Source organism: Hirsutella rhossiliensis, assembly GCF_020360975.1.
Source record: "Hirsutella rhossiliensis strain HR02 chromosome Unknown scaffold00022, whole genome shotgun sequence".
Lineage (NCBI taxonomy): Eukaryota > Fungi > Ascomycota > Sordariomycetes > Hypocreales > Ophiocordycipitaceae > Hirsutella > Hirsutella rhossiliensis.
This window is the reverse complement of record NW_025408688.1, coordinates 388,334-416,258: the sequence shown is the minus strand read 5'-3', so window position 1 is coordinate 416,258 and position 27,925 is coordinate 388,334. Positions and strand designations below refer to the sequence as shown.

The 27,925-nt window shown below is 54.1% G+C and overlaps 6 protein-coding genes across 6 annotated transcripts; 4 read left to right on the top strand and 2 right to left on the bottom strand.

The window, feature by feature from the left end:
- Positions 1–379: 379 nt before the first annotated feature.
- On the top strand, positions 380–3,034 carry HRG_11729 (reverse transcriptase (RNA-dependent DNA polymerase) domain-containing protein; the record flags this gene model as incomplete). The annotated part of the gene is made up of 8 exons (XM_044870199.1): positions 380–643; positions 709–1,642; positions 1,900–2,114; positions 2,193–2,293; positions 2,418–2,454; positions 2,546–2,742; positions 2,813–2,963; positions 3,011–3,034. The coding sequence occupies 8 exons, from the start codon at positions 380–382 to the stop codon at positions 3,032–3,034; spliced, it is 1,923 nt and encodes a 640-aa protein (XP_044714694.1).
- A 4,803-nt stretch (positions 3,035–7,837) lies between these two features.
- On the top strand, positions 7,838–8,922 carry HRG_11728 (transposase-like protein; the record flags this gene model as incomplete). The annotated part of the gene is made up of 4 exons (XM_044870198.1): positions 7,838–7,859; positions 7,906–8,218; positions 8,260–8,792; positions 8,855–8,922. 4 exons carry the CDS (start codon positions 7,838–7,840, stop codon positions 8,920–8,922), a joined length of 936 nt encoding a protein of 311 aa, XP_044714693.1.
- Positions 8,923–14,185: 5,263 nt separating this feature from the next.
- On the top strand, positions 14,186–17,603 carry HRG_11727 (PIF1-like helicase domain-containing protein; the record flags this gene model as incomplete). Its single annotated transcript, XM_044870197.1, has 5 exons — positions 14,186–14,619; positions 14,978–15,479; positions 15,600–15,718; positions 15,916–17,524; positions 17,595–17,603. 5 exons carry the CDS (start codon positions 14,186–14,188, stop codon positions 17,601–17,603), a joined length of 2,673 nt encoding a protein of 890 aa, XP_044714692.1.
- Positions 17,604–18,239: 636 nt separating this feature from the next.
- Positions 18,240–18,697, bottom strand: HRG_11726 (uncharacterized protein; the record flags this gene model as incomplete). Its single annotated transcript, XM_044870196.1, has 2 exons — positions 18,240–18,538; positions 18,601–18,697. The coding sequence occupies 2 exons, from the start codon at positions 18,695–18,697 to the stop codon at positions 18,240–18,242; spliced, it is 396 nt and encodes a 131-aa protein (XP_044714691.1).
- Positions 18,698–21,818: 3,121 nt separating this feature from the next.
- On the top strand, positions 21,819–23,876 carry HRG_11725 (DDE superfamily endonuclease domain-containing protein; the record flags this gene model as incomplete). The annotated part of the gene is made up of 3 exons (XM_044870195.1): positions 21,819–22,313; positions 22,373–23,422; positions 23,469–23,876. The coding sequence occupies 3 exons, from the start codon at positions 21,819–21,821 to the stop codon at positions 23,874–23,876; spliced, it is 1,953 nt and encodes a 650-aa protein (XP_044714690.1).
- Positions 23,877–24,482: 606 nt separating this feature from the next.
- Positions 24,483–25,943, bottom strand: HRG_11724 (tc5 transposase DNA-binding domain-containing protein; the record flags this gene model as incomplete). Its single annotated transcript, XM_044870194.1, has 5 exons — positions 24,483–24,502; positions 24,564–24,980; positions 25,044–25,253; positions 25,305–25,338; positions 25,407–25,943. 5 exons carry the CDS (start codon positions 25,941–25,943, stop codon positions 24,483–24,485), a joined length of 1,218 nt encoding a protein of 405 aa, XP_044714689.1.
- Positions 25,944–27,925: the final 1,982 nt, after the last annotated feature.

The window sequence follows — 27,925 nt, the reverse complement described above, 5'->3', positions numbered from 1 at the left end:
GTCACGTCGCCGGGAGTTGTGGCTGTCGTTGTGGAGACCGCCGGTTTCGACGAACGCATCTTTGCGTACGTCGTCCCAAGCCTCGGCCAGGATATGTTCCTTGGCCGGCCTTGGATGGAGGAACCAGGTCGTGTACGACGCTGCTAAGCGGCAAGTGTTCCACGGAAGAGCAGGCGTGACGATACGCCTCATGGGGCAGGAAGAGCCCGCCAAAGTACGCGCAATTCGAAGCGCAAGACTTGTGTCGGCAGCCGTGTTCACGGCAGAGTGCCGGCGTGCAAAGAGACGCCAGACGTGCGATGCGTTCTCGATACAAGCGATCAGCTTGGCAGACATAGAAAAAGCGCTTCAACCGAAGCCGCCAGTTGATCCGAGCAAGATGGTCCCAGCGGAAGTGTTGAAAGAGTTCCGCAACCTGTTTTCACCAGAGGAGGCCATGAAGCTGCCGCCACACCGGCCAGGTGTGGACCACGAGGTAAACTTGCAGCCTGACAAGAATGGCAACGAGCCGCCCCTGCCATGGGGACCGCTCTACAACATGTCACGCGAAGAGTTGTTGGTCTTGCGAAAGACCCTGAAAGACCTTTTGGATAGAGGGTTCATCCGAGCGAGTAGCTCGGCGGCCGCAACGCCGGTGCTGTTCGTGAGGAAGCCAAGTGGAGGCTGCGATTCTGCTGTGACTATCGGGCGCTGAACGCAATCACCAAGCGCGACCGATACCCGCTGCCACTCATCGCCGAGACGTTGCAGAACTTGGCCAAGGCCAAATGGTTTACCAAGTTAGACGTCGTAGCCGCCTTCCACAAGATCCGCATGGCCCCCGGGCACGAATGGAAGACGGCATTCCGCACGAGGTTCGGGCTCTACGAGTGGCTCGTGTGCCCCTTCGGCCTAAGCGGCGCCCCAGCATCGTTCCAACGATACATGAACAGCGTGTTGCGCGAGTGGCTGGACGATTTCGTCACGGCGTACCTAGACGATGTGTTGATCTATTCGAGTGGTTCAAAGGCTGATCATGAGGCCAAGGTGCGAAAGGTTCTCCAAGCACTCGCCGACGCCGGCCTACATCTAGACCCAGCGAAGTGCGAGTTTTCCGTACAAGAGGTCAAGTACCTTGGGTTCATTGTCAATGCAGGGAAGGGAATCGCGTGCGACCCCGAGAAGCAGCGCGCCATCCGCGAATGGGAAGCCCCTACCACGGTGAAGGGTGTCAGAAGCTTTCTGGGCTTCGCCAACTACTACAGGATCTTCATCCCCGACTACGCTAAGATCACTCAGCCGCTAGACGCTCTGCTGAAGAAAGGAACTGCCTTTTGTTGGGGGCGGGCGGAGAACGAGGCGTTTCATGAACTGAAGCGACGATTTTGCGAGTCACCGGTGCTCAAGCAGTGGGACCCGAGCCTCCCGACCTTTTTGGAGACGGATTGCTCAGGCTACGCATTGGGAGGCGTCCTGTCGCAGGAAGGCCCAGATGGACGTCGACACTCATGCGCCTTCTTCTCGAAGCGACTTTCGCCAGCGGAGTACAACTATCCCATTCACGACAAGGAGATGCTTGCCATCATGAGATGTCTCGACAACTGGAACGCCGAACTTAGGAGCTGCGGCCCATTTACAATCCTTACCGATCACCGCAACCTGGGTATTTCGCGACACGCCAGAAGCTCACGGAACGGCAGGGCGGTGGGGCAGCCAATTTGCCCCATTTCGACTTCAAGCTCGAGTATCGCCGGGGAAGCGGGGCTGTCGTGCCTGATGCGTTGTCCCGCCGTGAACAAGACAAGCCACAGGGCATTGACGACGAGCGGGAACAAGGAAGAATGATACAGTTGATACCGGATAGTGCCATTCCATCATCGACAAGAGCATGTATCAACGCGATGAGTTCTGACTGTTCAGAGGCATCCACCCTGCCGAAGATGAAGGTCTTCGAGGTAGCGGACCTGCAGCAACTCTGGGACGAAACGGTGGCGAAGGACTCGATATTCCGGGCAGCCTATAAGGCAGTCCGCGATCGCGAGCGTGCCTTCCCGCCCTCGCTGGGCCTGAAGATCCAGATTTCAGAATGTGCGATCGACGTAGGCAAAAGGCTGACATTCAGAGACCGTATTTGGGTGCCGGGTGGATCCGGAGAGGAGGGTAACCAGGAGGAAGCTGAGAAAGACCAGTTGAGAACCCGCATTGTGCAGCAGTCGCATGACTCTGTTGCGACCGGTCATCCCGGCAGGGAAGGTACGCTGGCTATTGTGGCTCGGCGATTCTACTGGCCTGGGCAGTCCCAGCTGGTTCGCCGGTACGTAGCCAATTGCGACACCTGCGGCAGAGCACACATCTGGCGCCAGTCGAAAAGGGATTTCTCAAGCCTCTCCCGATTCCAGATCGACCCCGAAGCCATTTGTCCATGGACTTCATCACAGATCTGCCGCCTACTGGACCGAGCAAGGCAAGGTACCTGTGGGTGATTGTGGACAGACTGACAAAGGCTGTGACCCTCGAGGTGATGGAAAACATGGAAGCTGAGCCGTGTGCAAAACGTTTTCTCCAGTGCCATTACCGATTTCATGGAATGCCACGGTCCATCGTCAGCGACCGCGGGAGCAACTGGCTAAGTAGGTTCTGGAAGAGGTTCTGCCGTCTTGCAGGTGTCACGCAGAAATTGAGCACGGCCTATCATCCTCAGACGGACGGAGGGCCAGAGAGAATGAACCAGGAGATCGAGGCCTACCTGAGAGCCTACGTGTCGTACGTGCAGGACGACTGGGAGAACTGCTCCCTGCCGCGCAGCTGGCACTCAACAATCGTGAATCCGCAGCGACCAAGATCAGCCCCTTTTCGCTGAGCATGGTTACCACGTCGATCCCATCAGCGTCGAGGAATCGGAAGAGCCACCGAGGCATAGAGAGGAAAGCAGAGCTGATAGCCTACTCAGTCGCCTGCAGGAGGTCAATGAGTACATGCAAGCAGTAATGGCCTCCTCACAGCAACAACAAGAAGAGGCTGCCAACGCAAGGCGACATCCTGCGGAGCGATTTGAAGTTGGTGACAAGGTGTGGCTCTCGATGGCAAACTACAGATCGCCACGACCGTGCAAGAAGCTCGACTGGCTGCATCACAAGTACACAGTCACGAAGGTAATTAGTTCGCACGTCGTTGAGCTCGATGTTCGTGGTTCAATTTACCCGCGATTCCATGTTGACCTTTTGCGGAGGGCGCATCAAGATCCGGCTCCTGGCCAAAAGGTGGATGACGCACAGCCACCACCGGTACAAGATGAGACCGGCGCGGATCTGTGGGATGTCGACGAGATCCTCTGCGCGAGATGGAAGAAGCGCGGACGAGGAATTCAGGCAAGCACTAGTGCGATGGACGGGCTACGCAGAGCCGACTTGGGAGCCAGTTGAGTGGTTGCAAGGAACAATTGCGATGAAGGCATTCGAGGACAAGTACGGGCCAATCAAGACCAATGATGGCCCTAGGGAGAGGTACGAGACGCTGGCAGGAACGCAAGAACCCGCAGACGCCGACCTGGTCGGAGGAGAAGGGGGTAATGTCACGGGCTATGCCCGGCTGGTGGACCCGGTTGTACCGGGTCCGGTGGGTCGTGCTCCGGTGGCAACACCGGCCCGCTCCGCGGACCCGGAATCTGCGAGAACATTCCGTGAAGGGCAATATAAGCTCGCACTCGAGGCTACGCCTCGAGTTCAGCTTCCTTTCCTCCTTAGCTCTAGATAGACAACACATAGGCACCTGCTTGTTGAACAAACTCCGGGCCAGCCTCTTACAGTAGGCCGCTGCTGCAGTTCCAACTGCGTTTCATCCTCCTTGGAAGCCTTCCGCTTCTTGCACCGCGGCTTAGGCATATCGGGTTCCTCACCCTTTCGGGCCTTTCCCGCTCTATCTGGAGACTTCCCAGTAGCAGTCGTCGCCTTCTCTATATCCTTCGTGCTCCGTGTTCGACTACGTCTCGTTTCCCGAAGAAGCTGTGGCGAAGTTGCCAAAGGAGAGGACGGGGTCGAGGAATGGTCAGGAAGCTGATCAACTCCCTTCAGCAAATCCGAAGTGGCTCGGTCCGCTCGAGCGGCAGTATGCTCTGCGGCCTCACGGCCGGTCATGGATCGCCTTTTCGTGCTACCGTGCGATTTGAACCTCTTCAAGCCAGGCGAATGCAGTGCTTCCGGCAATTCCGGAGCAGTGTGGCTAACAGACAGACCGTCTGACAGACCGCAGACCGACCGACCGCCAATTCTCATTTGACCGACCGACCGGAGCAGTCAGTCGGTCTGGGTGGTCTGAGTCGGTCTGACTGGACTGGTGTTCCCGTGATGCCATTGGTCCGTTCCGCCTTAAGGTAGCACCTACCTAATGTCAACAAGTTACGCGTCTGCCCTGCCAATTTTCGCGTCTTCCCAATGGGAATGGTATAGGGGAGTCAGGCAACGCCGCGGGCGAGTCGAACAATGCGACTCAGCACAAGCCCCAGATGGCACAAATCGAAGAGGCCATGAAATCTTAATCCGAGGGCCTCCGTCAGACATCCAGTCGCTTACCCAGCACGCATATGGAGGTCCCTACCGTCGCCTTCCAAACAATTATCTTTGGTATCATGCGGCAACTTTTCAAAGAGATTGAAGAAAATTCGGAGAGAGCACGCGTATTTGCGCAAGAGTGCTCATCAACACTATCACCTCGGGATCTCCAGGCGATTGCACAGTTTCAGAGATAGCTTGGATCCCCAGTCACACTCGGGGGAGACCCTCCATACCCTGTGGCCGAGAACATGGAGATTTCTCGTCGGTATGTCCTCTACGAAGACTGCTGTTTTGATCGCGAGGGGACGGAGAACGTATTTGTAAGTTCTCTCAGAAGCAACTTGGATTGGGAACTAACCCGAGCAGCGACGGCTTTTTCAAGTTGTTGAGAAGACAGCTAAGGGAATGGACCTTACTAAACTAAAGAGATATGCGAGTGAAAACTTGAGAGATATGGACGAAGATGCCACGGCAAGAACAAGCAGGTAACAATGTAAACTAGTTTCTAACACTGGCCACTGCCCTCTTGCGCCGCAGCTACATTGCCGGACGCCGTCGTAGTAGAGAACACTACAAAATAGATCATCGACATTAAAGTTGGAGGTCGCCTGACTGTAACCTCTTTTTGCGGAATTCGCGAGGAATCCTGAACCACCAAGCATCCCGTGCCAGACAAAGTCACACTCTCTATTGTACTTCGTAAGTCGCTGCCCCTCGATCGGCTGGGGTGGACAGTCAGATAGGCGCATGAGGGCGTGTAGCTCGATTCAAGCTGCCTACTGAGATTGTGCGGTCTATAGTAAGTCACTATGTCAACACAGTATACCCGGATTTCTCTGCAGGCCGCAGCACCTACATTTGTTGGAAACTGGCATCCAGGCATACAATGAAGGTCAAGTGGTGGGTTGACTAGCTCACTCAACGCCAGAACTTTGTCATTGTCCGCCCCTGTAGTTTGGCCAGTTGGCAGTAATTGCAAAATAGTCATCGTTGCGTACGTCAAGCTGCTCATACGAGTTAGATCACCGACAGAGCTTCATTGCAACTGAATGCGTGTAAGCCTACATCAAGTGGCTAGGCATTCAATTGTACAGAGCCCAGATTTGTCTTCAGCCCGCAGTCCCGGTCTTTTCGCGAACACAAGTCTCCAACAACAACTGTTCGCCCGGCGCTGCTCTGAGAGATACGGCTGCCTGGTCTAGAGATAAGAGCTGTCACAGGGGCAAAAGTCCGCAATTCATTGACACCGTGCAAAGCCTCCATGGCGCCGCAGCCAGCAAACATTTCAGGTCAAGTAACATCCGGCCCGGGCGGCACGCATGGTGTGCCTACTGCCTGCCCTTTCACCAACATGATTAGTATACCCACCTCGGCCTGTGTCCTCCTTAAGATGCGTGTTGGCTCTACTATTTGCCTCAGGCTCTAGCCTTGTGATGAAAGGCAAGGCACTATAAAGTCCAAACCTGTCTCCGACTCAGGCTGCCTATTTCCATGCCATTCGCGTCAACTTTCGCCGATCTTGAATCTCTTGACTACGCCATCCCAGCCGTCTCTCTCGCTCTTGTTCACCAATGGCCGACGAAGCTAGCCCCCGTACTGAGGATGACTGATGCGTTTTTGCGTGTCCCTACGCACACTGGGGCGTTGGGCACGGCACCAAGCATCAAGGACACCGGCTGCCGCACGCGCAGCCATGTGAACAGGCAGCCGTGTGAACAGGCAGCCGTGTGAAACAGGCAGCCGTGTGAGCAGGCATCGGTATGTGGCTGCCTTGTAAACCGGCCGGATCACCTAGATAGTCCGACCTGGCTGCCTCCTACATAAGGATGAAGCAGTCATAGCTTAGTTGGAGAGACAACCATCCCACTTCATCTCATTCATATGCAAAATGCATCAATGACCGAGGCTTTGACTTGGCCAACTATGCGAAAGGACTCCTCGCCATTGCCCAGTGTTGCTAATAATATGACAATAAAGTAGTATACTGCAGTATATACAATACAATACGCGATTTCTCATATTGTACCAATACAATATGCTCGCCGTCATATTGTGACGATACAATATGGCGCCTTCCATACTGGCAATATATGGCTTGTATTGTTTGTATTGGTTGGTGGTCATTCGCCTTTCCGTTCCCCAATTCGCGCCAATATGATGACGCGTCAAAATACACGCGTAAATATAAGCATGTTCTATGTATTGTTTTTCGTCTGGCGGACCTCCAGGACGTAAAATCTTCCTATTGGCGCACGGAAACGCGTAAATGTATGTATAAATCCAGACCTACAGGGTAGCGGCTCGCCGTCCAAACACTGTTTTCCTCCTCAACCCCGCTTTCCCACCCCAGGACTTACAAGCAATCTCGATGCCTCAACAACGCCTGCCTTTTGTTCAAACATCGCCGCGACGGGATTCGTCAATATCAGACGAATACTCGGAGATTTCCAGCCCACGGTTGCATGATCCAGATGAGACCCAAACCACTGAATGCCAATCGTCGCAACCTCGCACGGCCTCCATAAACCCTTCGGCCAAGCCAAGAACATCATGGGTCTTTTCTCATATGCCAGACGAGGACATAGAGACGAAATACTACAATCAGCGGACCGGAAAAGAAGAATGGCGCTGCAAACACTGTGACAAAACGTATTGCTGTTCCGGTGGAACTGCGGCCCCAGCCAAGCACCTTACGGATCCTCCTCCTGACGGTCACGGCCTCCCAAAAGGCGCGCCACGAACAGCCAAAGTCACGAATATACGAACTATTCTCGAGATAGCTCGTGTTATGGCCAAAGAACATCCCCGAAAACGCCGTCGGCTCAACGATCAATCCGGAGACTCGATCGACCCAGACCAGCTCGAAGCTTTATACGTAAGGTTTATTACGTCCTGTTCTCTCCCATTTAGGCTTGTGGAATGCCCAGAATTCCGAGCATTCTTAGCCTACCTCAACGCCGATATCGATACTTGGCTTCCAGATACACACGAGACCATCAAGAAATGGATTATGCGGCAGTACGAAGGTCAGAAGGAGAAGGTCAAGCAGCGCATCCAGTCAGCAAAGTCAAAAATTCATATCAGCTGCGACCTATGGACTTCCCCCAACTCTTTGGCCATCTTAGGCGTAGTTGCTCATTACGTTGCAGAAGACAGTCAGTTGGAACACCATGTCTTGGCTTTGAAAGACATCGACAGTGAGCACGACGGATATCACCTGGCAAGGGCAATTTTGGAAGTGGTTGATGACTGGGGTTTGCTTCAACCTTGGATATTTTGTGATGGACAATGCAGGCAATAACGATACAATGATGAGATCTCTTTCCCTTGGTAAGTACGGCGCACTGTTTTTTCTGACTGGCCCTAACATCTACAGGCCTTCTACGTCGATATGACATTCGATACGATCCCAAATCTCACCGACTCCGCTGCCAAGGTCACATTATCATCAACCTTGCCGCCAAAGCTTTCCTCTTCGTTACCGATAATGAGAAGCTCAAAGACGACGAACGTGATGGGCATAATGTGACACTAAAAGAGATCGAGGCGTGGCGGAAAAAGGGTCCCCTTGGCAAGCTCCACAACTTCGTGGTTTTCGTCCAAAGTAGTGTTCAGCGTCGCCAAAAGTTTCTGGCCATCAGCCATAATCGCAAGCTTGCGCGAGATAATGACACGAGGTGGAGTTCGTGGTACACCATGCTACGAGCGGCCTTGCATCTTAGAGGCGCAGTCGAGGGATATTCAACAAATGGGTGGAAGGAGATTGTGCCGGAGACGAGCTCTCTCCCGAGGAGTGGGTCATCCTCGAGAAGATCAAGTCTTTCTTGGAGAAGCTTAAAATGACGACAAAGGCCCTTGAGTCATCGTTTGCAACTCTTGACAATGTTCTCTTGGCTATGGACTTCGTATTGGCGCAATTTGAAGCAGGAAAAGAGGCACATATCGACGATCCGATTATGGCACCAATGTATAACTCGGGCTGGGCGAAGATGGATAAGTACTATTGTCTTACTGACGAATCGCCTGCCTACGTCGCTGCGATTGTGCTTCACCCTTCGCATAAATGGCACTACATACACGAAAACTGGAAGAAGGAGTGGGCTGACTCGTCAAAGAAGCTGATGGAGACACTGTGGGATGATTATAAACCTGTGGAGCCGCCTTCTCTATCTGAGGTTCCGTTGACGACCACGAACGAGTTCTTGAATTGGAGAAACAAGCACCTACAACCAGCACTTATCACAGACGAGTACGAGCGATATTGTAAGTCTGAACGGGTTTATGGGTTCACAAGCGCCCTCGCATGGTGGCTGGAGGAAACACAGCAAAAGAACTACCCATACCTGAGCAAAATGGCGGTGGATATACTGTCAATTCCCGCAATGTCTGCTGAGCCCGAAAGACTCTTCTCTGGGGCAAAATAACCATCACAGACCGTCGAAATCGACTTGGGAGTGATGTAATTCAGGCATTGGAGTGCTTGAAGTCATGGTTTGGGATACAGGATTTTCAGGGTGACGATATTTCAGCAACGACGGTTGAATAATGAGGTCACGTGGGATATACGGGATATATTGTTTTACTGGCAATATATTGGGTCACTGGCAATACAATACAATATGGACCAATGCCATATTGCGCAATACAATACGCACCTCTTGACAGTACAATAATATTGCGAGGGGTCCATATTGCCAATATACGTATTGTTTATATTATTAGCAACACTGTCATTGCCCCTGAATATGACTGCAACTTGCCGGACCAGGGCGAAGCCAGTGAACTGACCAGAGTTCCTGCCTTACACAACAAACGGCGAGAAGACTTCGCATCCGGAGTGACACAAGACCAGCAGAGGTCAGAATCCGCGTTTGCAGTATCGCCATCTATCATTGAGCAACAACAGTCCGATTGCGGTCAATACTATGTATGTCTGGTGGCGGGCTGCTCAAAGGCATACATTAACGATGACGACTTGAGATCCCATTCAAAAGTTTGCATTCGATCGCATGGGACTCTCTGGAGCTTCCAAGGCCTGGGCGACGCTGAGCAACCAAGTCCGTTTCCTATTGTGGTGTGCGAACCAACCGCAGCATATGATAGCAGGGCGACAGATCGTGGCAAGACCAGTGGAGAGTCAGTCGTGGTTCGTCACTTTCCAAATTCACAGTCCTCCATGTCGCCTGTTGAGAGCTGCGACGACTCCCAGATGGACGACCTTGTCGTCGACCCGCTGGTAGTGGAGGGCTCCCGACATGACTGTCTCGGCAAAGAGAGGGAGAAGTCTTGATCTAGACTGGCTAGTCGACGCGGCACCAGGGTCGCCGGCGCGAAAAGGATGGCCTTGGTCGGCATCAAGTGGCACGAAAGTGCCCGACTGCAAGAAATGGGCAACATGGCCGTCACTAAAGCCATGCCTGTTGAGAAACTCTCGTAGCTGCTTGTTCACCTCGGCTACTCTCCTCGCGGCTATCTGGATCTCGGTCGAAGCCTCGATGCCCTGGAGCTCGTATACTCTGAGTCGCTGTTCGAGCTCTTGGACATACTCTCTCCGTCGGGCCCGCGACCTCCTTTGGCTGTCTCGAATTCGGACTAAGATGTTCTTCTACTAGAGCAGAGAAAGAGAGACGGAGTCTCGTGTTAGAAAAGGCTATTCCTGTCGATGGGATCGCCTAGGTTTATGTCACTGTCAGAGGGAGCAGACTGACGGTCTAATCCGCACACGTATAAACTCCGGTGAAAGAGGCAGGTCAGACACAAGGACTTGAGTCAGGTATCGATACAGTAGAGGAACATTGCCCTAATCGGGATACACGGGAATTGGCACTGATTCAGGGCCACCACGGGTCCCAGATTGGTATCTATTCGTATAAATACCCCCTCAATGTCGCACAGATAGATAGAAAACATGCATCATCGTTAGGACTCAATTGTGCCTGCCCTTATCCTTCCGCCCGCGCTCTCAGCTTGCTGAGAGTCACTTACTGCGGGGGCTGACATTTAGCTTGCAGGCTTGTCTATAGACTCTTCTTGGCCAGTGAAGGGGGAAAGCAAAATAAAAATAAAAATCAGGTGAATAGTCCCGTAAGTAGAGTATCGGCCCAATTCTGGGTGTCGGGAAAGAATGGGGGTTGGCAAAAGGAAAAACGAGGAAATGGACAAAACTTGTTAGATCTCTGGCAAGGGAAGTATTTGGGGAAAGACCAAGTAAGATAGCTACAGCAGCTTCACGCCTTCTTTGCCTGGCCGCGTGCTGGTCATGGCGTAGCCCTTGCAGTCTTCCCAGGGGCTTGGACAAAGGACAGTCGGGTTTGCATTTTACGGGTCACTCGGTAGCCGCGGACGCAGGTCTCACAGAGGCTACCTTCTTCTTCCGAAGTGGATGCCGACGTGGGCAGCCCTTCCCTTGTCACGAGGCTTCCTTCCCTGCGAGCTTCGCCACCCCCCAGCACTTCCCATGCCAGGACGAGGGAAGAGAAATCAACAGGCAGAATCCTGCGTCACGCTCACCCCTGACTCCCACTGCAGGGGAGCTAAGGGCCAGTCTGCATGCATGGTTCGGAAGAGGCGGTCCGCCCAGTCACCCTAGACTCTAGAGATTCGTCCCGGTGCCTATTTGGAAGTTGGCTGCTGGTGGATTTGGGATGTGATCGACGCGTAGATGCAGAAGCCTGAGGTGTCCTGGTCCGGGGTACACGAACCAGCCGATGCAAGGGATGGTTGAAGACTTAGGCTGACTGGTAGACGCCCCCCCTAAGGGGTGGCTCACAGGCATCAGCCAAGTAACAGCGGACCACAACCCCGAAACAGGAGGAAGGTGCATGAGCCAACCCGGCTGAAAGTTGGCAGGAAGTGACCAAGGTCGCATTGTGGAGGACTTGCGGGATAATTTGCTGGAGCTTGCATCAGGGGTTACAGACAAGCTCGACCCGGGAAACCCGTTCCACACTCGAGCGGAAAGCAGAGGAACATAGACACCAACCCACCTATTCTTCTTCTTCTATATCACTCTCCTTGTTCTTGCAGCTCTCCAAGGGCCAACGAGCGGCGGACGATCTAACGAAGGCCCTTTTGCCCGCCATGTCGACTGACTCTGCCTCGACGACTCGGGAAGATGCGAGTCCCTTTCACACTGAGTCGGTTGCCTGTGGACAAACTGGTCATATACGTGCCATCGATAGGATTCTACGTCCTGCCTCGCCAACCTCGGAGGTTTGGGGCACCGAAACTCAATACAACGGTGCAGGCCGTCGCGACGAACAGGCGCAAGGCGAGATTGCAGAGTCACCTACAGCAGAGGCACATCCGCTGCTCGCACCTAGCCATCTTCATGACTCTTCCTCTTGCAGCGACGGGAAGGAGAATCGTCCTCCTGGACTTGTATTTCAGGTCGCCGTATCCGACACTTGCCATCGAGTAGAGGCCAACGGTTCCATCGATAGCGGACAAGACGAACAAATTGAACTGGAGTTCGGCTTCCCTCTTCGCAAGACTGTTCAAATCACCTTGATGTTCTCCCAGTATTCTCCTCTAGGCTCGTCACGATGCACCAGACAGCGCGAGCGGAGGAACCATGATGAAATCCCTGGGAGGAAGGATGCATGGCTTCGATCGCCTCAGGAAAGATGGCAAGCTCCTAGGCAAAGACGCAAGAGGCAGCGTACTCACAAACTTCGGAGGAGCAAGCGACCGGCCGTGGAAGAGTGTTGAATTTGAATATCTGTACCAGCCTTTAGAGCGGCGGTGGTTTTTGGATGCCTCCTCTATGGAACATTGATTCCACAAGCTAGCGTCAACATCCTCGGCTGCTTTCATGCAGAGCTTGTCGAAGAACCGCCTTATGTCGACCGATTCATGCGATGTGTGCCGGTGGTTCAACACAGTGATCATGGGCTCACCACACACGTTTGTCGGTGCTGAAGGTCGTGCTGGCGCTACCTTCGAAATGCCATCGTTTAAATTTGATGTTCCCTTTGGCCGCCGACTGCCTCGCCGACTTCCCTTGGGCAACGCTCTTTCGAGCGCTTCCGCCTGTTCTCTTCGGGAGACCAGTACGAGAGCTACGTCATGATCTATCGTCAGATGCGAGAGCTTCGCCGGCGACGAACCAAATGTGCCTTGAGGAACGAAAGGTTCTTCCTTCCGCCTCTTTTCCCCGCGAATTCTGAACGCACCGTAACCACGTACGCACGGACCTCCCCTTCTTCCTCCTAGCACTCGCTCGCAGCCGTCCCCTTGCACGATGCCGCGAGAACACCCAGTCACGGTCTCACCCGAAGAGGTTCGGCGCACGTTGGGGGATCTTGAATCGCAGAGGTCCCGTCAACGCCGTTCACCGCTTGTCAGAGTTCCCCACGACGAGATCCTCCGTGTCTTGCGAGATATGGACCGCCAGCGCGCTCAGGACCGAGCCCGCCGCCGCGAGGCTCAATGCCAATATCCCGCACAAACGCAACCGCCATCCAACCCATCACTGAGAGGACTCAGAGAAGAGCAAGAACCTTCCACTCCTCCCCCCACGCGGCCAAGGCGCTCCCCCACGGGACATATACAGCCGCCATCCACCCCGTCGCCGAAACGACCTGGAGAAGAGCAAGCGCCTCCCACTCCACCCTCAACGCAGTCAAAACGCTCCCTCAAAAGACATATGCAGCCGCCGGCCGCTCCATCACCGAAACGACCCAGAGAAGAGGAAACACCTCCCACTCCACCCCCCACGCACCCAAGGCGCTCCTTCAGAAGTCACACGCAACCACCAGCCTCTCCATCACCGAGTCGACCTGGAGTGGAGCAAACGCTTCGCACCCCTCCACCCACGCGGCCTAGACGCTCCCCCGCAAGGCCCGGCCCTACGCGAGAAACCGTTCAACTCCAACGAGACACTGTCAATTCTACTCTACATCGCTATAACGCCCGTTTCCGCTCCAAGGACCAGGCGTCGTCAACAAGATCCTGGTGCAACGAAGTTCCGCTCGCCCTTCGGGTAGCAGCTCCCAAATCGTTCCACCAAGCGTTTACGGACGAGAGGACGTTGCCGATCTCCCACTGCGCCTTCTGCTATAGGAAGACACCGCCTTGCGAACTTACCACCATGCAGTGGAGGCGTCGTCTATCGCCATCCCTACTACAGGCGACCAGGACTCTCCAGGAGTGTGATGCGTGCCTTCCGTCACACGAGGGCGCCGGAGTGGACGTGTGCCGCGAGTGTCGCGTCAGCTTGGACAGTGGACGGCTGCCTAAAGCCTGCTCGGTCAACAACATGGCCATCGGTTGTGAGCATCGGTACCCCGAAGAGCTTGGTGACCTCTCTCCCGTCGAAGAGAGACTCATTGCCCTGCATGCGCCTTTCGGCTATATCACCAAATTCACGGTGGACAATAAGACTCGTTCGGGAATTAGTTACCTACCGCAAGCACGTGAAAGGGCATATCGTCGTCTTTCCGAACAAGGTGGACGATCTTGTTGCCACTGTTCTTCCCCATCCCTTGCTGCAGGCCATTGAGAACATCCACGTCTCTTGGAGCGGTTCGGGTAAGCCTGGCTCCGCAGATGTCAGACATCTACTTCAGGTGCGTAAATCTCGGGTGGCAGCTGCCCTGGCATGGCTGCAGAGGAACAACCCCCTTTACGAGGATATCGCGATCAACCAAGCAGAGATGGACGGCTGGCAGTATGCCGACGGCTCCACTGTTCCGACCGTCATCATGGACTGCATGCGAAGAGAGGAACCGTCGACCGTTGAGAAGACACAAACGGACCACATAGTCCCGGACACTGATCGAGGCTTGGAGGAAAGCAGCTTCAGAAGTATCGACGATCTTGTGAACTCGATCGATCCTCCTTTCGTCGCTGAGTGTTGCGATGAGGACTTTGCTCTGTCGACTGAGCAGACTCAACCCTCCCCTGGTGACCCGGCGACTCCTGTCCCCGACTCGGCTGCCGTCGGCCTGGAAGTTGACACCGTCTGTGAGACGTCTACGTCCGGCATGTTTCCTCTCGATGGTCCGGCTGCCTTCGCCGAGACCGATAAACTGTCGTTTCTGGCCGACATCGTCAACGCCAATCCGGACCGACATGGCAACTCTGTGCCGTGCGTTATGCAGGTCCGAACTACAGGAGACCAGCCGTTTGTCCGAGTAGAGCGTGGTGCGGATTTTGCAGACAACCTGCACGAAGATTTCTTCCCTCGAACATTTCCGAAGCTTTTCCCGTGGGGAAGGGGCGGCCCGAAATCGAAGGGCGACTCGAGTCATGGCCGACAAAGCGACGCTGCCGACCGTCGTCCGAATCACTCTCTTCAATACTGGACCAGATACGTATTGCAACGGCATGGAGGCCGATTCGCCACCCATCCTGTCTTTTGTTTCTTAGTATTCAACACCCTCCTTCGCTCCACCAACCGCCGCATCAGCATGGTCCGTGTCGCTAAAGATTCCTTCCTTCCACAGACTTGAGCAGGCCTATGCAAACTTGACCGAGGACCGACTGAAGAGGGCCGAAGTGGAGATGCGGGAGACGAGGACTACGTCGGACCCCGACATATCGGTCTTGCTTCGCGAGCTGTCGATCTTTGGCCATGCACAGCCGCTCTCGAACGAATCCCGTTTACTTATGCGGAGGAAGATACAAGCTCTAGACATCCGCGCCGGTATGCCTGCAATCTGGATTACCATCAGTCCCAACGACATTAATAACCCGGTAAAGATGAAGCTTGCCATTCATAGGCTCCACGATTATGAGTCTGCGAAGGAGCTTTTGGCCGATCTCCGTGAAAAGTACGACAGGATCGCCCTGAGCACCATGGATCCGGTTAGCTCGGCCATCTTCTTCCACCGAGAAATATCCCTATTCTTTGAAAAGTATGTGAATACAGGCCGGGAATCGATCTTCGGGAAGATCAGCCACTATCCCTCTGAGGCAAGGAGGGCGAACCCTATTATGCCTGGAGGCGTACGCCTACCGCGGTCATGTTCTACAAGACTTATGCCTGTATGACTACATGTCAATTATTCACTTGGTGCGTCGAAATGGTCGGAGTGAAGATGACTCTCACATTTTCTCGATGGCCAGGATTCAGACTGTGAAGGCTGGATGCAAAAGCTTCGACGGCCCGACCAGTACGCCGTCCCGATCTTCCAAGGATACATCAGCGACGACCACGAGGACGATCACCCAGTCTATATTAAGCGGTACGCTCTAACCCCCGGCACCGTTTTGGCTCCGTCTGACACTCTGTGTAGAAACCCTGTCCTACATTTGGCGTTATTCGTCCCTTAGGAAAACTTCATTTCTGAGAGCCTAGGTGATATAACCGACATATGGACGACGCATCGAGCGGGCCTTTGTCCCGCCTCCGTTTCTACGTCTCTAACATTTGTCTTTTGAGAAAGTCTGCCGAAGCCGCGCGTAAGGACGCGAAGCTCTGGGCCAGTCGGTCGGAGGGCGACGACACAATTGACGTTGAGTACCCGCTTGGCGATGGCCGATACGAAGAAGAGCCTCCAGCGATGGCTCATCGTCAGGCCTACAGAGCTCTACTCCAGATTTTGCGAAATGCCGTGCAGGACACGGACGCCACAAAAGACTCACCCGTCCTTGGAGGTTTAATACACGATCTGTGGGAAGAGAACCCGGCTGGAGAAGAGCAACCTTTTGTCCAACGTCAAGAGGATCTGTACCGGAATATGCCCCATGATCAAGGTGACGCCTTGTGTCAACTCCCCATATCTCGAGACGATGTCCAGGCAGCGGCCAAGGCCCAACAACTATTGCATCTTCGGATGCTAGACGACATTGAGGGTGGTTCCCAGGGGACCATGCTTTCCGCGGATGGCGCCGACATCGACGATACGCTAGCTCGCTACGGCGATACGGAGTCCCTGCTGGGCCCGGGCAGCGACCTCAATGAACGAGGCCCTCGGATGCTTGTCGACGTCAGTCCGGCAACTAGCTTCGCGGAGATGGGACACACCGCCGCGGCCAGCTTTACACTGAACTATCTACAGACCATGGCCCTTCAACTCGTTTGCCTGTTTCTGGACAAGTATACTGCCAATCCGGACTCAGCGGGTCAGCATCTTCAATACACCGGCGGGCCGGGTGGCACGGGAAAGTCGAGGATTATCGATGCCCTGAAGGACGTGTTCGCGGCGAGGAACCAGCCGCATCTTCTGCAGATAACCGGCACGTCGGGCAGTTCGGCGGCCCAGATTGGCGGCACGACCATCAACTCGGCCTGTGGGTTGATTCCCATCGCGATCCAAACAAACCGCCTCCCCTTCTCGGAGGCGAAGAAGTGGATCTGGAAACAGAAGCTGGTACTCGTGATTGACGAGGTCAGTATGCTGGGAGGAGCCACTCTGCACAACGTCAGTCATTACCTGCAGGCACTCCGTGACTGTCCGGACGAACCGTTTGGCGGGATGCCCGTCGTTCTACTGATGGGAGACTTCTACCAGTTCGCCCCCGTGCGGGAAACAAGCCTACTGATCATCAGACCGCCGGACCGAACAGAGACCCCCTTGCGACAAGCGACCATATCTCGCCACAGCGGCTGCAGATTGTGGCATCTGTTCAAAACCGTGGTGCTCCTCGAAGACCAAGTCCGCGCACGCAACGATCCCCAGCTCCGTGCACTCCTGGATCGAGTTCGTAACGGGCGCCAGACCCATGAAGATCTGATCTTGCTCAATGCCAACATTGTAGGACGCTCGCAAATCACCTTCCACGATGGTTTGCGCGCTATAACGCCGCTGAACCGCACCCGGTGGGCCCTCAACATGGAAGCTGTTGTGGGCTGGGCGCGCTTCAACAAGCGGCACATCCGTATCTTTGTCTCGACTCACACCTGGCGCAACGGCACGCTGTCTCCAAACCTCATAGCGCGAACCATCGGACAAGGCGACGACTCTGCCTGCAAAGTCCCCGGCGTCTTCTTCTACGCCCAGAGCATGCCCGTGGTTGTGAACAAGAACATCTACACTGGCCTGAAGGTGGTGAATGGGGCTGACTTTACTGCCGTGGACGTGATAATCGATCCCAATCACCCGGGATACTGCTTGGCAGATGACGTGACCATCCACTTCGGGCCACCGCTCGGCATTCTTCTGCAGTCCGAGGAGACGAAGACCTTGGCGATACCGTCCTCCCGGTGGGGACAGTACTTATCCGGCCCATGTCGCATACACTTGATTCGACTAACTCTCACTTCAAGTTCTTATCCGCAAGATGCACGCGACGTGGACTGCCCGCTGTACCAGCGTTCGTTCTCACTGATTACAAAGCCCAGGGTAAAACATTCGTCGAAGTACTGTTGGAGCTGCGTGGAAATCGTGTGACCAATGGTGAACCCTCCAAGTGCGATTTTACGAGCCTCTATGTGCAACTATCCAGGTGCACCTCGCTTCGGGGCATCAAGCTTTAATCCCGTGAGACACCATGACTTCATTGGCAATGGGCTCGATCAGGCCATTCTTGATGGAATGCAGAGACTCAAGAACTTGGCCGCGGAAACGAGACGGTTATACAAGGACCAAGGTTTCGAAAAGTAGTGCTAGTATACTAACCATCCTTATAGTTTGACCTTTCGCACGTCGTAACGCGGCAGGTAGACGTCCTACACTTCATAAGGTGACCGGACCGCACGCCAGTCGTCCGGAGCTCGCTCCCCTCCCTTCCCAGGACGTAAGCGCTTTTGCTCCTCACAATAATTTACCCACCATTCGTCGAACGCCTGGCGGCTGTAAAGCCACCTCGGCGGCCCGTCTCCTTCCCGAACAGGTCCAGGATATGGTCGCAGAACATCCACACTCCTTCGAGATGCTGCGGATAAAATGGCTTCCTGTCCTTACGCGCGACCACGACGGTGCCAACTTGTGACTGCCAGTCTGGAGGTGCAAACCCGGAGTTGGCATCAATATTGAGGTACGTAGCAATCTGGTTGTCGAGGTCTGCCTCGTTGACGGACTGAGTCCCCGTCCGATCCAGGACCAGCGGGACCTCGATGAGCCCTGGGACGGACGGCACCGACTGCGAAAACACGACATGATTCGCAGGGATTGTAGTGGCAGACCAAAGGGAAACTTGCGCTTCTCGGCCTCACATCGGACAATGACAGCTTCGACATGCCCCGACTTGCTGTGCGTTTCCCTCAAACCTGATGTACCCATCGGCGGGGAGGCATGCGTGGGCGGCGGGGTGGGTTTTGCTGCTGGCGCTTGCTGGGGCGATGGAACGGCGGGTGGATGAAGAAGCTCGTGCGCGGCGAGTTTTGGATACAGATGACCCGCTGTAGCTACTTCCTTTGCGATTGTGTTTAAATTGACGGTGGTGCGCTTCGTATGACTCTAAAATCGACTCCCTTCCATAGGTAAAAGGGTATCACGGCCGGCTTCAATTGCGACTTCAATTGCGCCATGGACGTTGCTTGCGCCCGCTTGCAGTTCGTAGTGGGGAATGTGCACACAAAAATGCGGTATCGGCGCTGCCCCGCGATCTGCGCCACATTTTGTTGTACGTTCAGCAAAATGTGTTGTACGGATAACTACCCCCCATTACAAACCTGTGAACCGGTGGAACCGGGCGATGGCAGTAGGACTACGGCACAACCACGACATCTCGTTCATCGCGACGCAGCGCAAGACCATGGCCCTAATCTACTACATGACCAACTATGCGACGAAGGTAGAGGACCCCGTGTGGAAGCGTGTGGCCGCCGCGGCCGAGTTCCTTCCCGCGCTAGAGCCGACGGGAGAGGGCAACGGAAGTGGCGCCGACCGCGACGCCGGCCGAGGGGCGGGGCCGAAGGGTGGCGACGGCGGCGGACCCCATAGGGGAACAAGACGAGAACGTTCCTGCTCAAGGCGGCGAACCGAGTATTTACGGAGCGGCCGCTGTCGTTTGGCACTAATTTGCGATGCAGGATTGCTCCATCAGGGACAAACTGCTGCTCTTTGATGATATAACTGTGCCGGAGACGCCGCAGCTTTAACGTGACCCGGCGGCTCCTGGCTCCCCCGACTGTTGCTATTTTGCGCTGCTCTTGACTTTAGGGCTGCCTTGATTCGCGCCAGTTTCGTTGTACTTGAACGCTCGGGTCAGTCTACTGAAGCGGTCTTCTTCGGATAAGACGCAAACGCATGTGCCTCGCATCAGTGCTATTACCGTCTCCTCAATGCTGACGTCATACATATAGGAAGAGAAGTGGCCAACCCTTGACGAAGGACTCATCAGGAGTTCTGACTGGATAGCCGCGAGGTTAGGTTAGTGGCCGGAGAAGGTCAAATGGGGACGGTGGCTGCGGTCGCCGCTGCGACAAGGAGTATCGCGGAGGGGACAGTTAGCGCGACGGACAAGGGCCGAAGCAGGTGTCACACCACGAAAGTCAAGCGGACGCGGCATCCAAGTCCGGCCTATCGAGGCCAAGCAGGCGCCGGCGTTCGAGGAGGCCTTGCGAAGGAACGAGCGAAAACACTCAAAGAGCGTTGCCCGTAGGAATACGGCGAGGTACTTAGCAGCGAAAACGGACGAGGTACATCGATGGCGCTACTTTAGAGGAGGGCAAGCGCCACGGTCAGCATCGATAAACGCTCGTGATGGGCCAGAGGCCGTGTTAGTTGGGCGAAACGAAGGCGCAGGCATAGGGAATCGTCTGCCGCGGCCAGAGGTGGTCTTGAGACGGCTAGGCCTAGGCAGTCCGGCGATGGCGCCCGGGTAACTCTGAAGGGTCTCATCGAGCGTACTGTTACGGCCAGGTGCACACGAGCCACGACAGCTATAAAGGTGTATTGGCACTATGAACGAAGACTCAAAGCTAAGGAGCAAAGAAAGACTAGACTGCACGATCGAGCTGGCCCTTTTACCTCAGCAGTGCTCAGGCCATTTCAAGAGGAGTCTAACCGTTTTAGGTCAAAGTCACGTTACTTGGACTACTCCTCCAGTAAAAGGAGGAGCGCATGTGACTTACCGATTAGGTATAGTCCGCTCCGGTGGCGTAGTCACGACCAATGGCCTGAGCTCTGCTGAGGTAATGGCCCTATGTGCATATGCACGAGGTCGCACGTGGGCACGTGATGCTGCTTGTGCACGTGACACTGGTGAGGCTCTGCGCTGGCGCGCAGGGTCGTGACACGTACAACCGGCGCTGGGGAAACGCGCGAGGAGACCGAGAAAACCCCAACCCGTTCAGCCCAGAGAGGCTACGAACGCGGCCGGACAAGTGCCTCGCTCGGGTGAAGACGGGTTGCACGTCGGTAAGGAGCCCTTCGTTCGGCCAGTCCAACCTAGAGAGACGGAAAACAGAACAGCGAATCTGCAGTCTTCCGGACGTTCGCCACCGCGACCATTATGCGAGGTCGCAGCGGAGGAACAAGATCGGCCGAGACGAGACAAGGCGGCAGCGAGACCGTCGCAGCCCGTAGAACAGAGAAAGAGAATGGGCCAGCCCGACCGAGACCGGCCCCCGGCGAAACGTACTCGAGGCGGCCTTTGGAGGCAGAGGAGAAGGGAGTTGCAGGAGGAGGATTTGGCCAGCGTCCTACGTTACCTTGAAGAGGAATTCGCCGTAAAGGAAAGGCTGTCCAATGCAAAACCGGTGCACGCCCGTACCGCACGAGAGGAAGGTGTCGACGGTGCGAGGTTTCTATCGGGCCTTCCACGACGTAGACAAGCTGCCGATACGGATGTGCATGCTATGCCACCGGAAGCGCACGGCAAGAGAGCTGAGGGAGATGGCATGGGACCAGTGGATGTCGAGTCCCACCATTAGGGGGCGGTCGCGGATCGCCGTTTGCGTGCCGGAGTTGCTTCCCCGAGGGCGAGTCCGTCCCGCTCTGCGAGGAGTGTTCTCGACCTGTTGCACTGTTACACTGGCACATCAATATCTACAAGCCTCATCAACCTTTCTTTTGCAAGGCTTATTCACCATTCCCTCAGCCGAGGCATATTCGGCCGTATACTCAGCCAAGACTCATTTTGTCTTCCAGTCAACCTACTAGGGGGGCCTCAAAGTCGGCCAATCCCCGTGACAGCTCCACAGTCACGGGGGGGCGGTTGACCTAGAAAAAGCTTGTTGACCTGGAAAAAAACAGGGTACTTCAATTAGTGTGCACGCATCATACAATAAATAGTAGACATGTTTAAGATCATATCTACCATAGTTACAATTCGACCCCGCATATACCCCCCTATGGCAATAATTCAGAACCCATTTCACGATGGCGTCATAACACTACATTTTTATCGCCACGTCACTATCTCAATAGTCATCGAGGGAAGGCCAATTCTTTGACTATGGCTTCTTCAAAAGCTAAAGAGTCTGCTGTCCAAAAATGGATCGATTCTGCCACCGGCTTACCCAACTTTTCGCGCCATACAACCGCAAACCTCGAGACGCGAACTATTGCAGGAGCAGAGCTCTACTACGAGGGCTTCTACGGCTCAATTGTGGCCGCGGCGAAGGCGCTTGGCGTACCCTACAAGCGCCTCTATTATCGAGTCAATGGGCATCACTCAACGGCCGAGAATGGGGGCAACCGTACCCTGCTTGATCCCTCGGATGAAGAGGAAGTATTTTGCTGGGCACATCGCCGCATCACACAGGGGCACCACATCCAGGGTCGTGCGCTCCAACAACACGCCAACGCCATTCTCAAGGCAAAGGGCGTGGGAGCTACAGCATCGCGAGCCTGGGCCAAGCGCTTTATACAGCGGCATAGAGAACTCTTCCACCGTCGAAGAGCAGCAGCGCGAGACATCAAACGGAAGGCTATGCAAGATCGCATCCACGTTGAGGCTTTTTTTCGCGGCTGGTCTCAAACGATCGAGAAAGACGAGATTCTCCTAAGAACACCTGGAATTTCGACGAGACGGGCTTCATGGTGGGATATCTACATAAAGGCACATTTATTTGGACCTTCCGCGAGATTGATACCCCTATTTTATCTGACGCTCACGAAACAGTGTCGGTCACAGCGATTGAGGCTATTTCTGCAGCTGGGAGTTGCATTCCTTCGTTTGTGATACTCCCTGGGGTCCAAATTCCTGCCCGTTGGGTTAGCAACAGCCTTGACGACGATACCATCATTTCAACCAGCCAAAAGGGGTATATTAACGATGTCATCGCGATTGAATGGATCAGACACTTCGAGAAACACACGAGACCAGTTGATCCACTTCAGAAGCGGCTTCTACTTATGGATAGCTGTGATAATCACTATACAGAAGAGATGGTTCACTTCTGCTTCGATCACAACATTAAGGTCTTCCCAATGCCTCCCCATCTTACACATCAGCTTCAACCTCTTGATGTCGGCGTTTTTAGGTCATACAAACACTGGCATCAACAAGTTCTACATCGTGAGATTGCTGACGGGGCATATTACTTTAACAAGTCCGATTTTCTATATCATCTTCAAGAGGTCCGCACTCGCACCTTCAAAAAGCACACAATTCTCTCATCTTGGCAGAAATGTGGCCTCTTCCCATTCAATCCCGAGATCGTGCTCTCTCAGCTTCAAGACACGCTCTCGTCGCTCACAGAAGAAGTGGCTATTAAGGACCTGCCGGGCTCGATCGAAAGCGAGCCTCAGGGCGGGCCTCAGGCAGCAAGACCGTCAACACCATCGCCACACACGCCGCCCTCGATTCAACGATTCAACTGGAACAATGTTTCAACGCCGAGACTCAACCTCTCTACGATTCAGAGGTATCACGCCTACGTACAGCTTCGTCTAGCCACATCAGTTGACTTTGACTCCTCCGTCACATACGTCTATGAGAAGGCGCGGAAAGCCGACAAAACCCTCGCTCTCAACGGCATCACCGCAACGGCCGAGATGACGAAGATAAAAGAGAAACAAGCCAAGCGCTCCAGTCTCCAGCAACAGACAACTATTGTAGCGAGATACGGCCCATTAAGCGTCGGTGACGCTAGAATTCAAGTCGCCCGAGACGAATACAATAGACAAGCGGCAAGAAGAGGAGGCACAGAGAGTCAGGAATAAGGAGGTTCGCGACGAAGCTGGCTATATACGCCGCTGGCTTCGCAAGGTACGCTTCAACGTCAGGATTAGCATCACAGAGGCGAGGATTCGAGACATCAGAGGTCTCTGGGCCAAGGGCGACAAGCGCGCACACCTCAATTGCAATGAGTGGATGTGCGCAAGCTACAGGATTCTCCGCGAGCTACACAACCGCGGCGTAGGGCAAAGCAAGGCGATCATGTGGCCGGAGTACTATGATCGCGAGATTGTAAAGGAAGCAGCCGAATTAGTGGTGATGGAGGCAAATAAGCGTGCTATTTGCCGTCAGACGCTTTCCTTGGAAGCTGACGGCATCGAGATGCGATGAAGAGGAATCATAAGACGCGCTCGAGGCTGGGAAGGAAGAAGAAATCGAATAGAGCTCAATTCGATGCCAAAACACCAAAACACCCCAAAGGCAGTATGGTGATGCATTTGCATTGCTATGACTAGCTTGCAATAAAGCGAACATGTGTTGCACTTATCGCGGGAAGAGAGGTACTTTTAAGTTCTAGCAAAATGACGGGGCTCTTATGTACTTCTTTTTTCAGGTCAACGAGCTTTTCTACTCGTGCCACGCCCCACTTTTCTGGATTCCGATTCACCTTCACCAGCCAAGCTGGTGCTGACGGGCCACTTAACCAGACTGGCCACCTAGCCACTTTTCACACCTTCTACTTTCCAGCCCTTCGTATGGCCCTACAACCACCAGTTCCGCTATATACAAGCATTTCGCCCAGTTTACCAGTCATTCGCATAGATCTGGCTTTTTTTGCGGCCGCCAAATACCATCTTTTGAGTGCGTTATCGTACCGAATCCGGGTGGCGTCGACTTTGCGCTGGGCCTTCTGAAACTCTGCCTCCGCCTTCCGTGCGGCCATTTGACGGCCCTGGGCTACCGTAAGCACCCCTCCTGATTGTAGTGGTATATTTTTCATGGCCCTGCGGAGTCGTCTAGTTTTCTCAGCCTGTTGTGTGCGGCTGAGGTCCTTCTTCGTTTGAAGGAGCTCAGTACTAGTGGAAATCGCTCCACGGATGAATTGGCCTACGGACACAAGGAAGTCCTCCTCGAGAAGTATAGAACCATCGTTGCATTCCTCGGCAATAGTAAACTGGTCCTCCAATTGCGTTGCCGCCTTGTGCATTTGCCGGAGGGTGACTGGCGTGCCGAACGGTGAAGACAGGAGGGCCGGATCCAATTCAGGGGTAGGTGTACGAGCTTTGCGTGCTTTCATGACGGCCAGGACCACCTCTTGGTTGAATGGCACTATTCCAGTCTTCCGAAACGCAGAAATGATGGTCAATTGACGAAAGGCTTGCTTCCGGACGTCCTGAATGAAGTCCAAGAACTCCAATTTGGTGATATCTGTGCAGCCGTCACGAACCACTAGGTCTACCGCCTTTGCGTGATAATGCTTGAGCGGCTGAAAGACTACCATATCCAGTGGTTGAAGAAGGTGTGTTAAATGAGGAGGTAAAGAGAAGGGTATAATACCGCGGCGCCCACAGTACTCGATAAACGGGTATGTATGGTGTGAACCGAATCCATCGAGTAGAAGTAGCCGCTTGTTGCCTTTGGTCTTGTTTTTCGTGTGCTCGTCGAAATGATAGATCCACTCCAAGCAGATCTCGTCGTTACTATACCCAGTTGGTGACATCGCAATGCGTGTGTCTGGGTAGTGCTTCATGACTTCGTACCATCGAGCTTGATGTTGGATACCACAGAGCACCAAGAAGGCTGGTAAGACTCGCCCACCGGCCGAGATGCACTCAATGGCCGTAGCTGACTCCTCTTACCAGGAGTGCCGAAGTAATGGGCTTTCTTGCGCTTTGTGACGACCAATTGGTCTTTTCCAACCCCGATACGAAACCCTGTTTCGTCCATGTTCCAGATGTCGTCTTCCACAATGCCTTCGGATTGCATTACAGCGTGGAGTTTCTTGTACCACTCAATGACTGTAGGGATATCCTCGGCGGCTTGGCGGTTCGATTCCAGCTGCTTTTGGCTCATTAGTAGATATTTATGACGCTTGACGAAGCGGTCGATCCAATGTATGCCCACGGTGGGCGGGTTGCTCTGGCTAGCCTTGCCTGACCGCTCCTTGAGAATGCGGTTTGCAGCATCCACAATGAACTCTCTGCGTACGGCTAAATTCACAGCGCCAAGGCGATCGATGTAGCGGCATAGTGCATCTTCTTCTGGCTTGCTCAATTTCGTATTTGTTGGTTGGCGGTCAGTCAAGCTGGTTCGGCCGTCCAGGCGGCTTCGGAGTCGGCCACGCGGCACTTCGAATTGACGAGCAACCGTGGTCACCTTTGCAGTGGGATTTTGATCAAGATACTTCTTGGCCTTTTGCACACGAGCCTCCAGAAGCCTGGCCTCTTCGCGACGCATTTTGGTGGTGGTGTTCTGGCTGAAATGTAGAAGGTGTGAAAAAGTGGCTAGGTGGCCAGTCTGGTTAAGTGGCCCGTCAGCACCAGCTTTTATTATTATTATTTTGTATTGCGCCCGGAGGGTTCCCCCATAGAGCCACTACGCTAAGCTACGTACCTACTGTACATGGTTCCATCGCACCTGAAGCCCCACGTGTTGGATCCACCTGTGCACTAGGCACCGATCGCGCACGTATAACTAATCGACCGCGCTAGTCACGTGCGAGTAAGAGGTGAGACACAGGGAGGAAGGTCTTTGCACACAGTTTGTATGGGACACGTTTCCCTAGTTACACAAGATATAACCAATTGAACCAGTTCGAATAACCTCACTGCAGTGAAGAGCCTGTCCACACTGATCAGTGTCGCCCGGCAAAGGTGACACAGAACAGCAAGACGGAAGAGAGCTAACCTATCGTCACGCTCTGCAAAGCGAGCTCCTGACGGTAGGATAGTTGCTACAACGCGCGGATTGCTACGAAGACTCTGCATCAGAGCCCACTCTAGTTATCCAACCGTGCCTAAGCTTTGCTGTCATCAGCGACCCTTAGGCGTGCCCTATCGCACATTGATAACCTCATTGACACCCTGTGCCCTGTTTCTCAGCACACAGCCTGTCAATATGTCTGACAATTCATCTGCCGCACTAGCCCCGGCAACAGCCCAGGATACCCCGGCCAACGTGTCTCTCGAAGACAGGCAACTCGTTGAACGGAACCTGACGATCGTGGAGCTCCCTTCACTCCCGATCAGGCATTTCGACGCGGATTTCTCAACGAACCTATCACCCAGAGCTCCTCCTTGTCCACCGCAACAGCTTCTTCTTAGGCTGTGTGGCAACATACACGGTGGATAAACGTAACCACGGAATTGCCCTGCTTGGGGATCTGTATAACGACTTCACGGGATGGAGCTATGATGACTTCGAACTAATCAACCCACGCCTTAGATCAAGACTCCGGACGCTTCTCAGAATTAGGGGGATCTATATGGGCAAGGCCAACTCTAGCATCTCTCGAGCTTTATGTGGCCTTCTAACAAGTAACGAACTTCCTGAATGGGATGAGAACGAGTTGCTTGGTCAAGAGGTTGCTGAAAACACCGTGGCATATAAGGTGAAACAGAAGCTGCTCCAAGGAACTGTTAAAGCGGCTATATCGTCACCGGCACCGGTAGTAATCCAGCAGCCAACTATTACCCGACCGGCGGAACCGGAATCCTCAGATCATTGAGACCCATCAACCCGCTCAGCAAGAGCCTCAGCATCAATGGCGCGAATCCCTCGGTATCAGCAGACGCTCCCGTACGGACTACCAACTTCCGAGATGCATACACGAGCATTCCACCTGTTCGATTCGAGAACGAGGAAGTTGAGGCCGATCTCACGATTAGATTCATTAAGATATGGGACAAGAAACTAGCCTATACCGGCGAACCATACGATATCTTCGATGACAAGATCCGAAATTCATGAGCGTGTGCCGTCAAGCAAACATTCCTCCGTCTAAATTCCATGGTGTTTTCCTTCGATTCTGGCCAAGGAAGCTCAGTCCTTCTTTCTACACGAAATCAGCACTGATTTAACCTTCGCTGAGATGTATCAGAAGATGAAAGAGCACTTTGACACCGAAATCAACCAGAAGATGTATCATACCCACTGGAGCACCCTCACCTTCAGCCGACTTCGGGCTGAGATGCCCGGTAAGTCATCTGACGAGGTCCTCCAGGCCCTTCTTACGAAATTGCGGCTCTGTAGGAGAGCACTCGGGGATAAGTCTGGCGGCGAAGGTGGCCTGATCGATGCAACGCTCAGGGCGTGCCGTGGTGTGCCTGAATTCCGACTCGCGATATACTCTCCCGCACCTACATTTGAGGGATTGGCATCACAGCTTCGATCATCGCTATCTGCCATGCAAGATGAACGATCTGAACAACCCAGTGGCC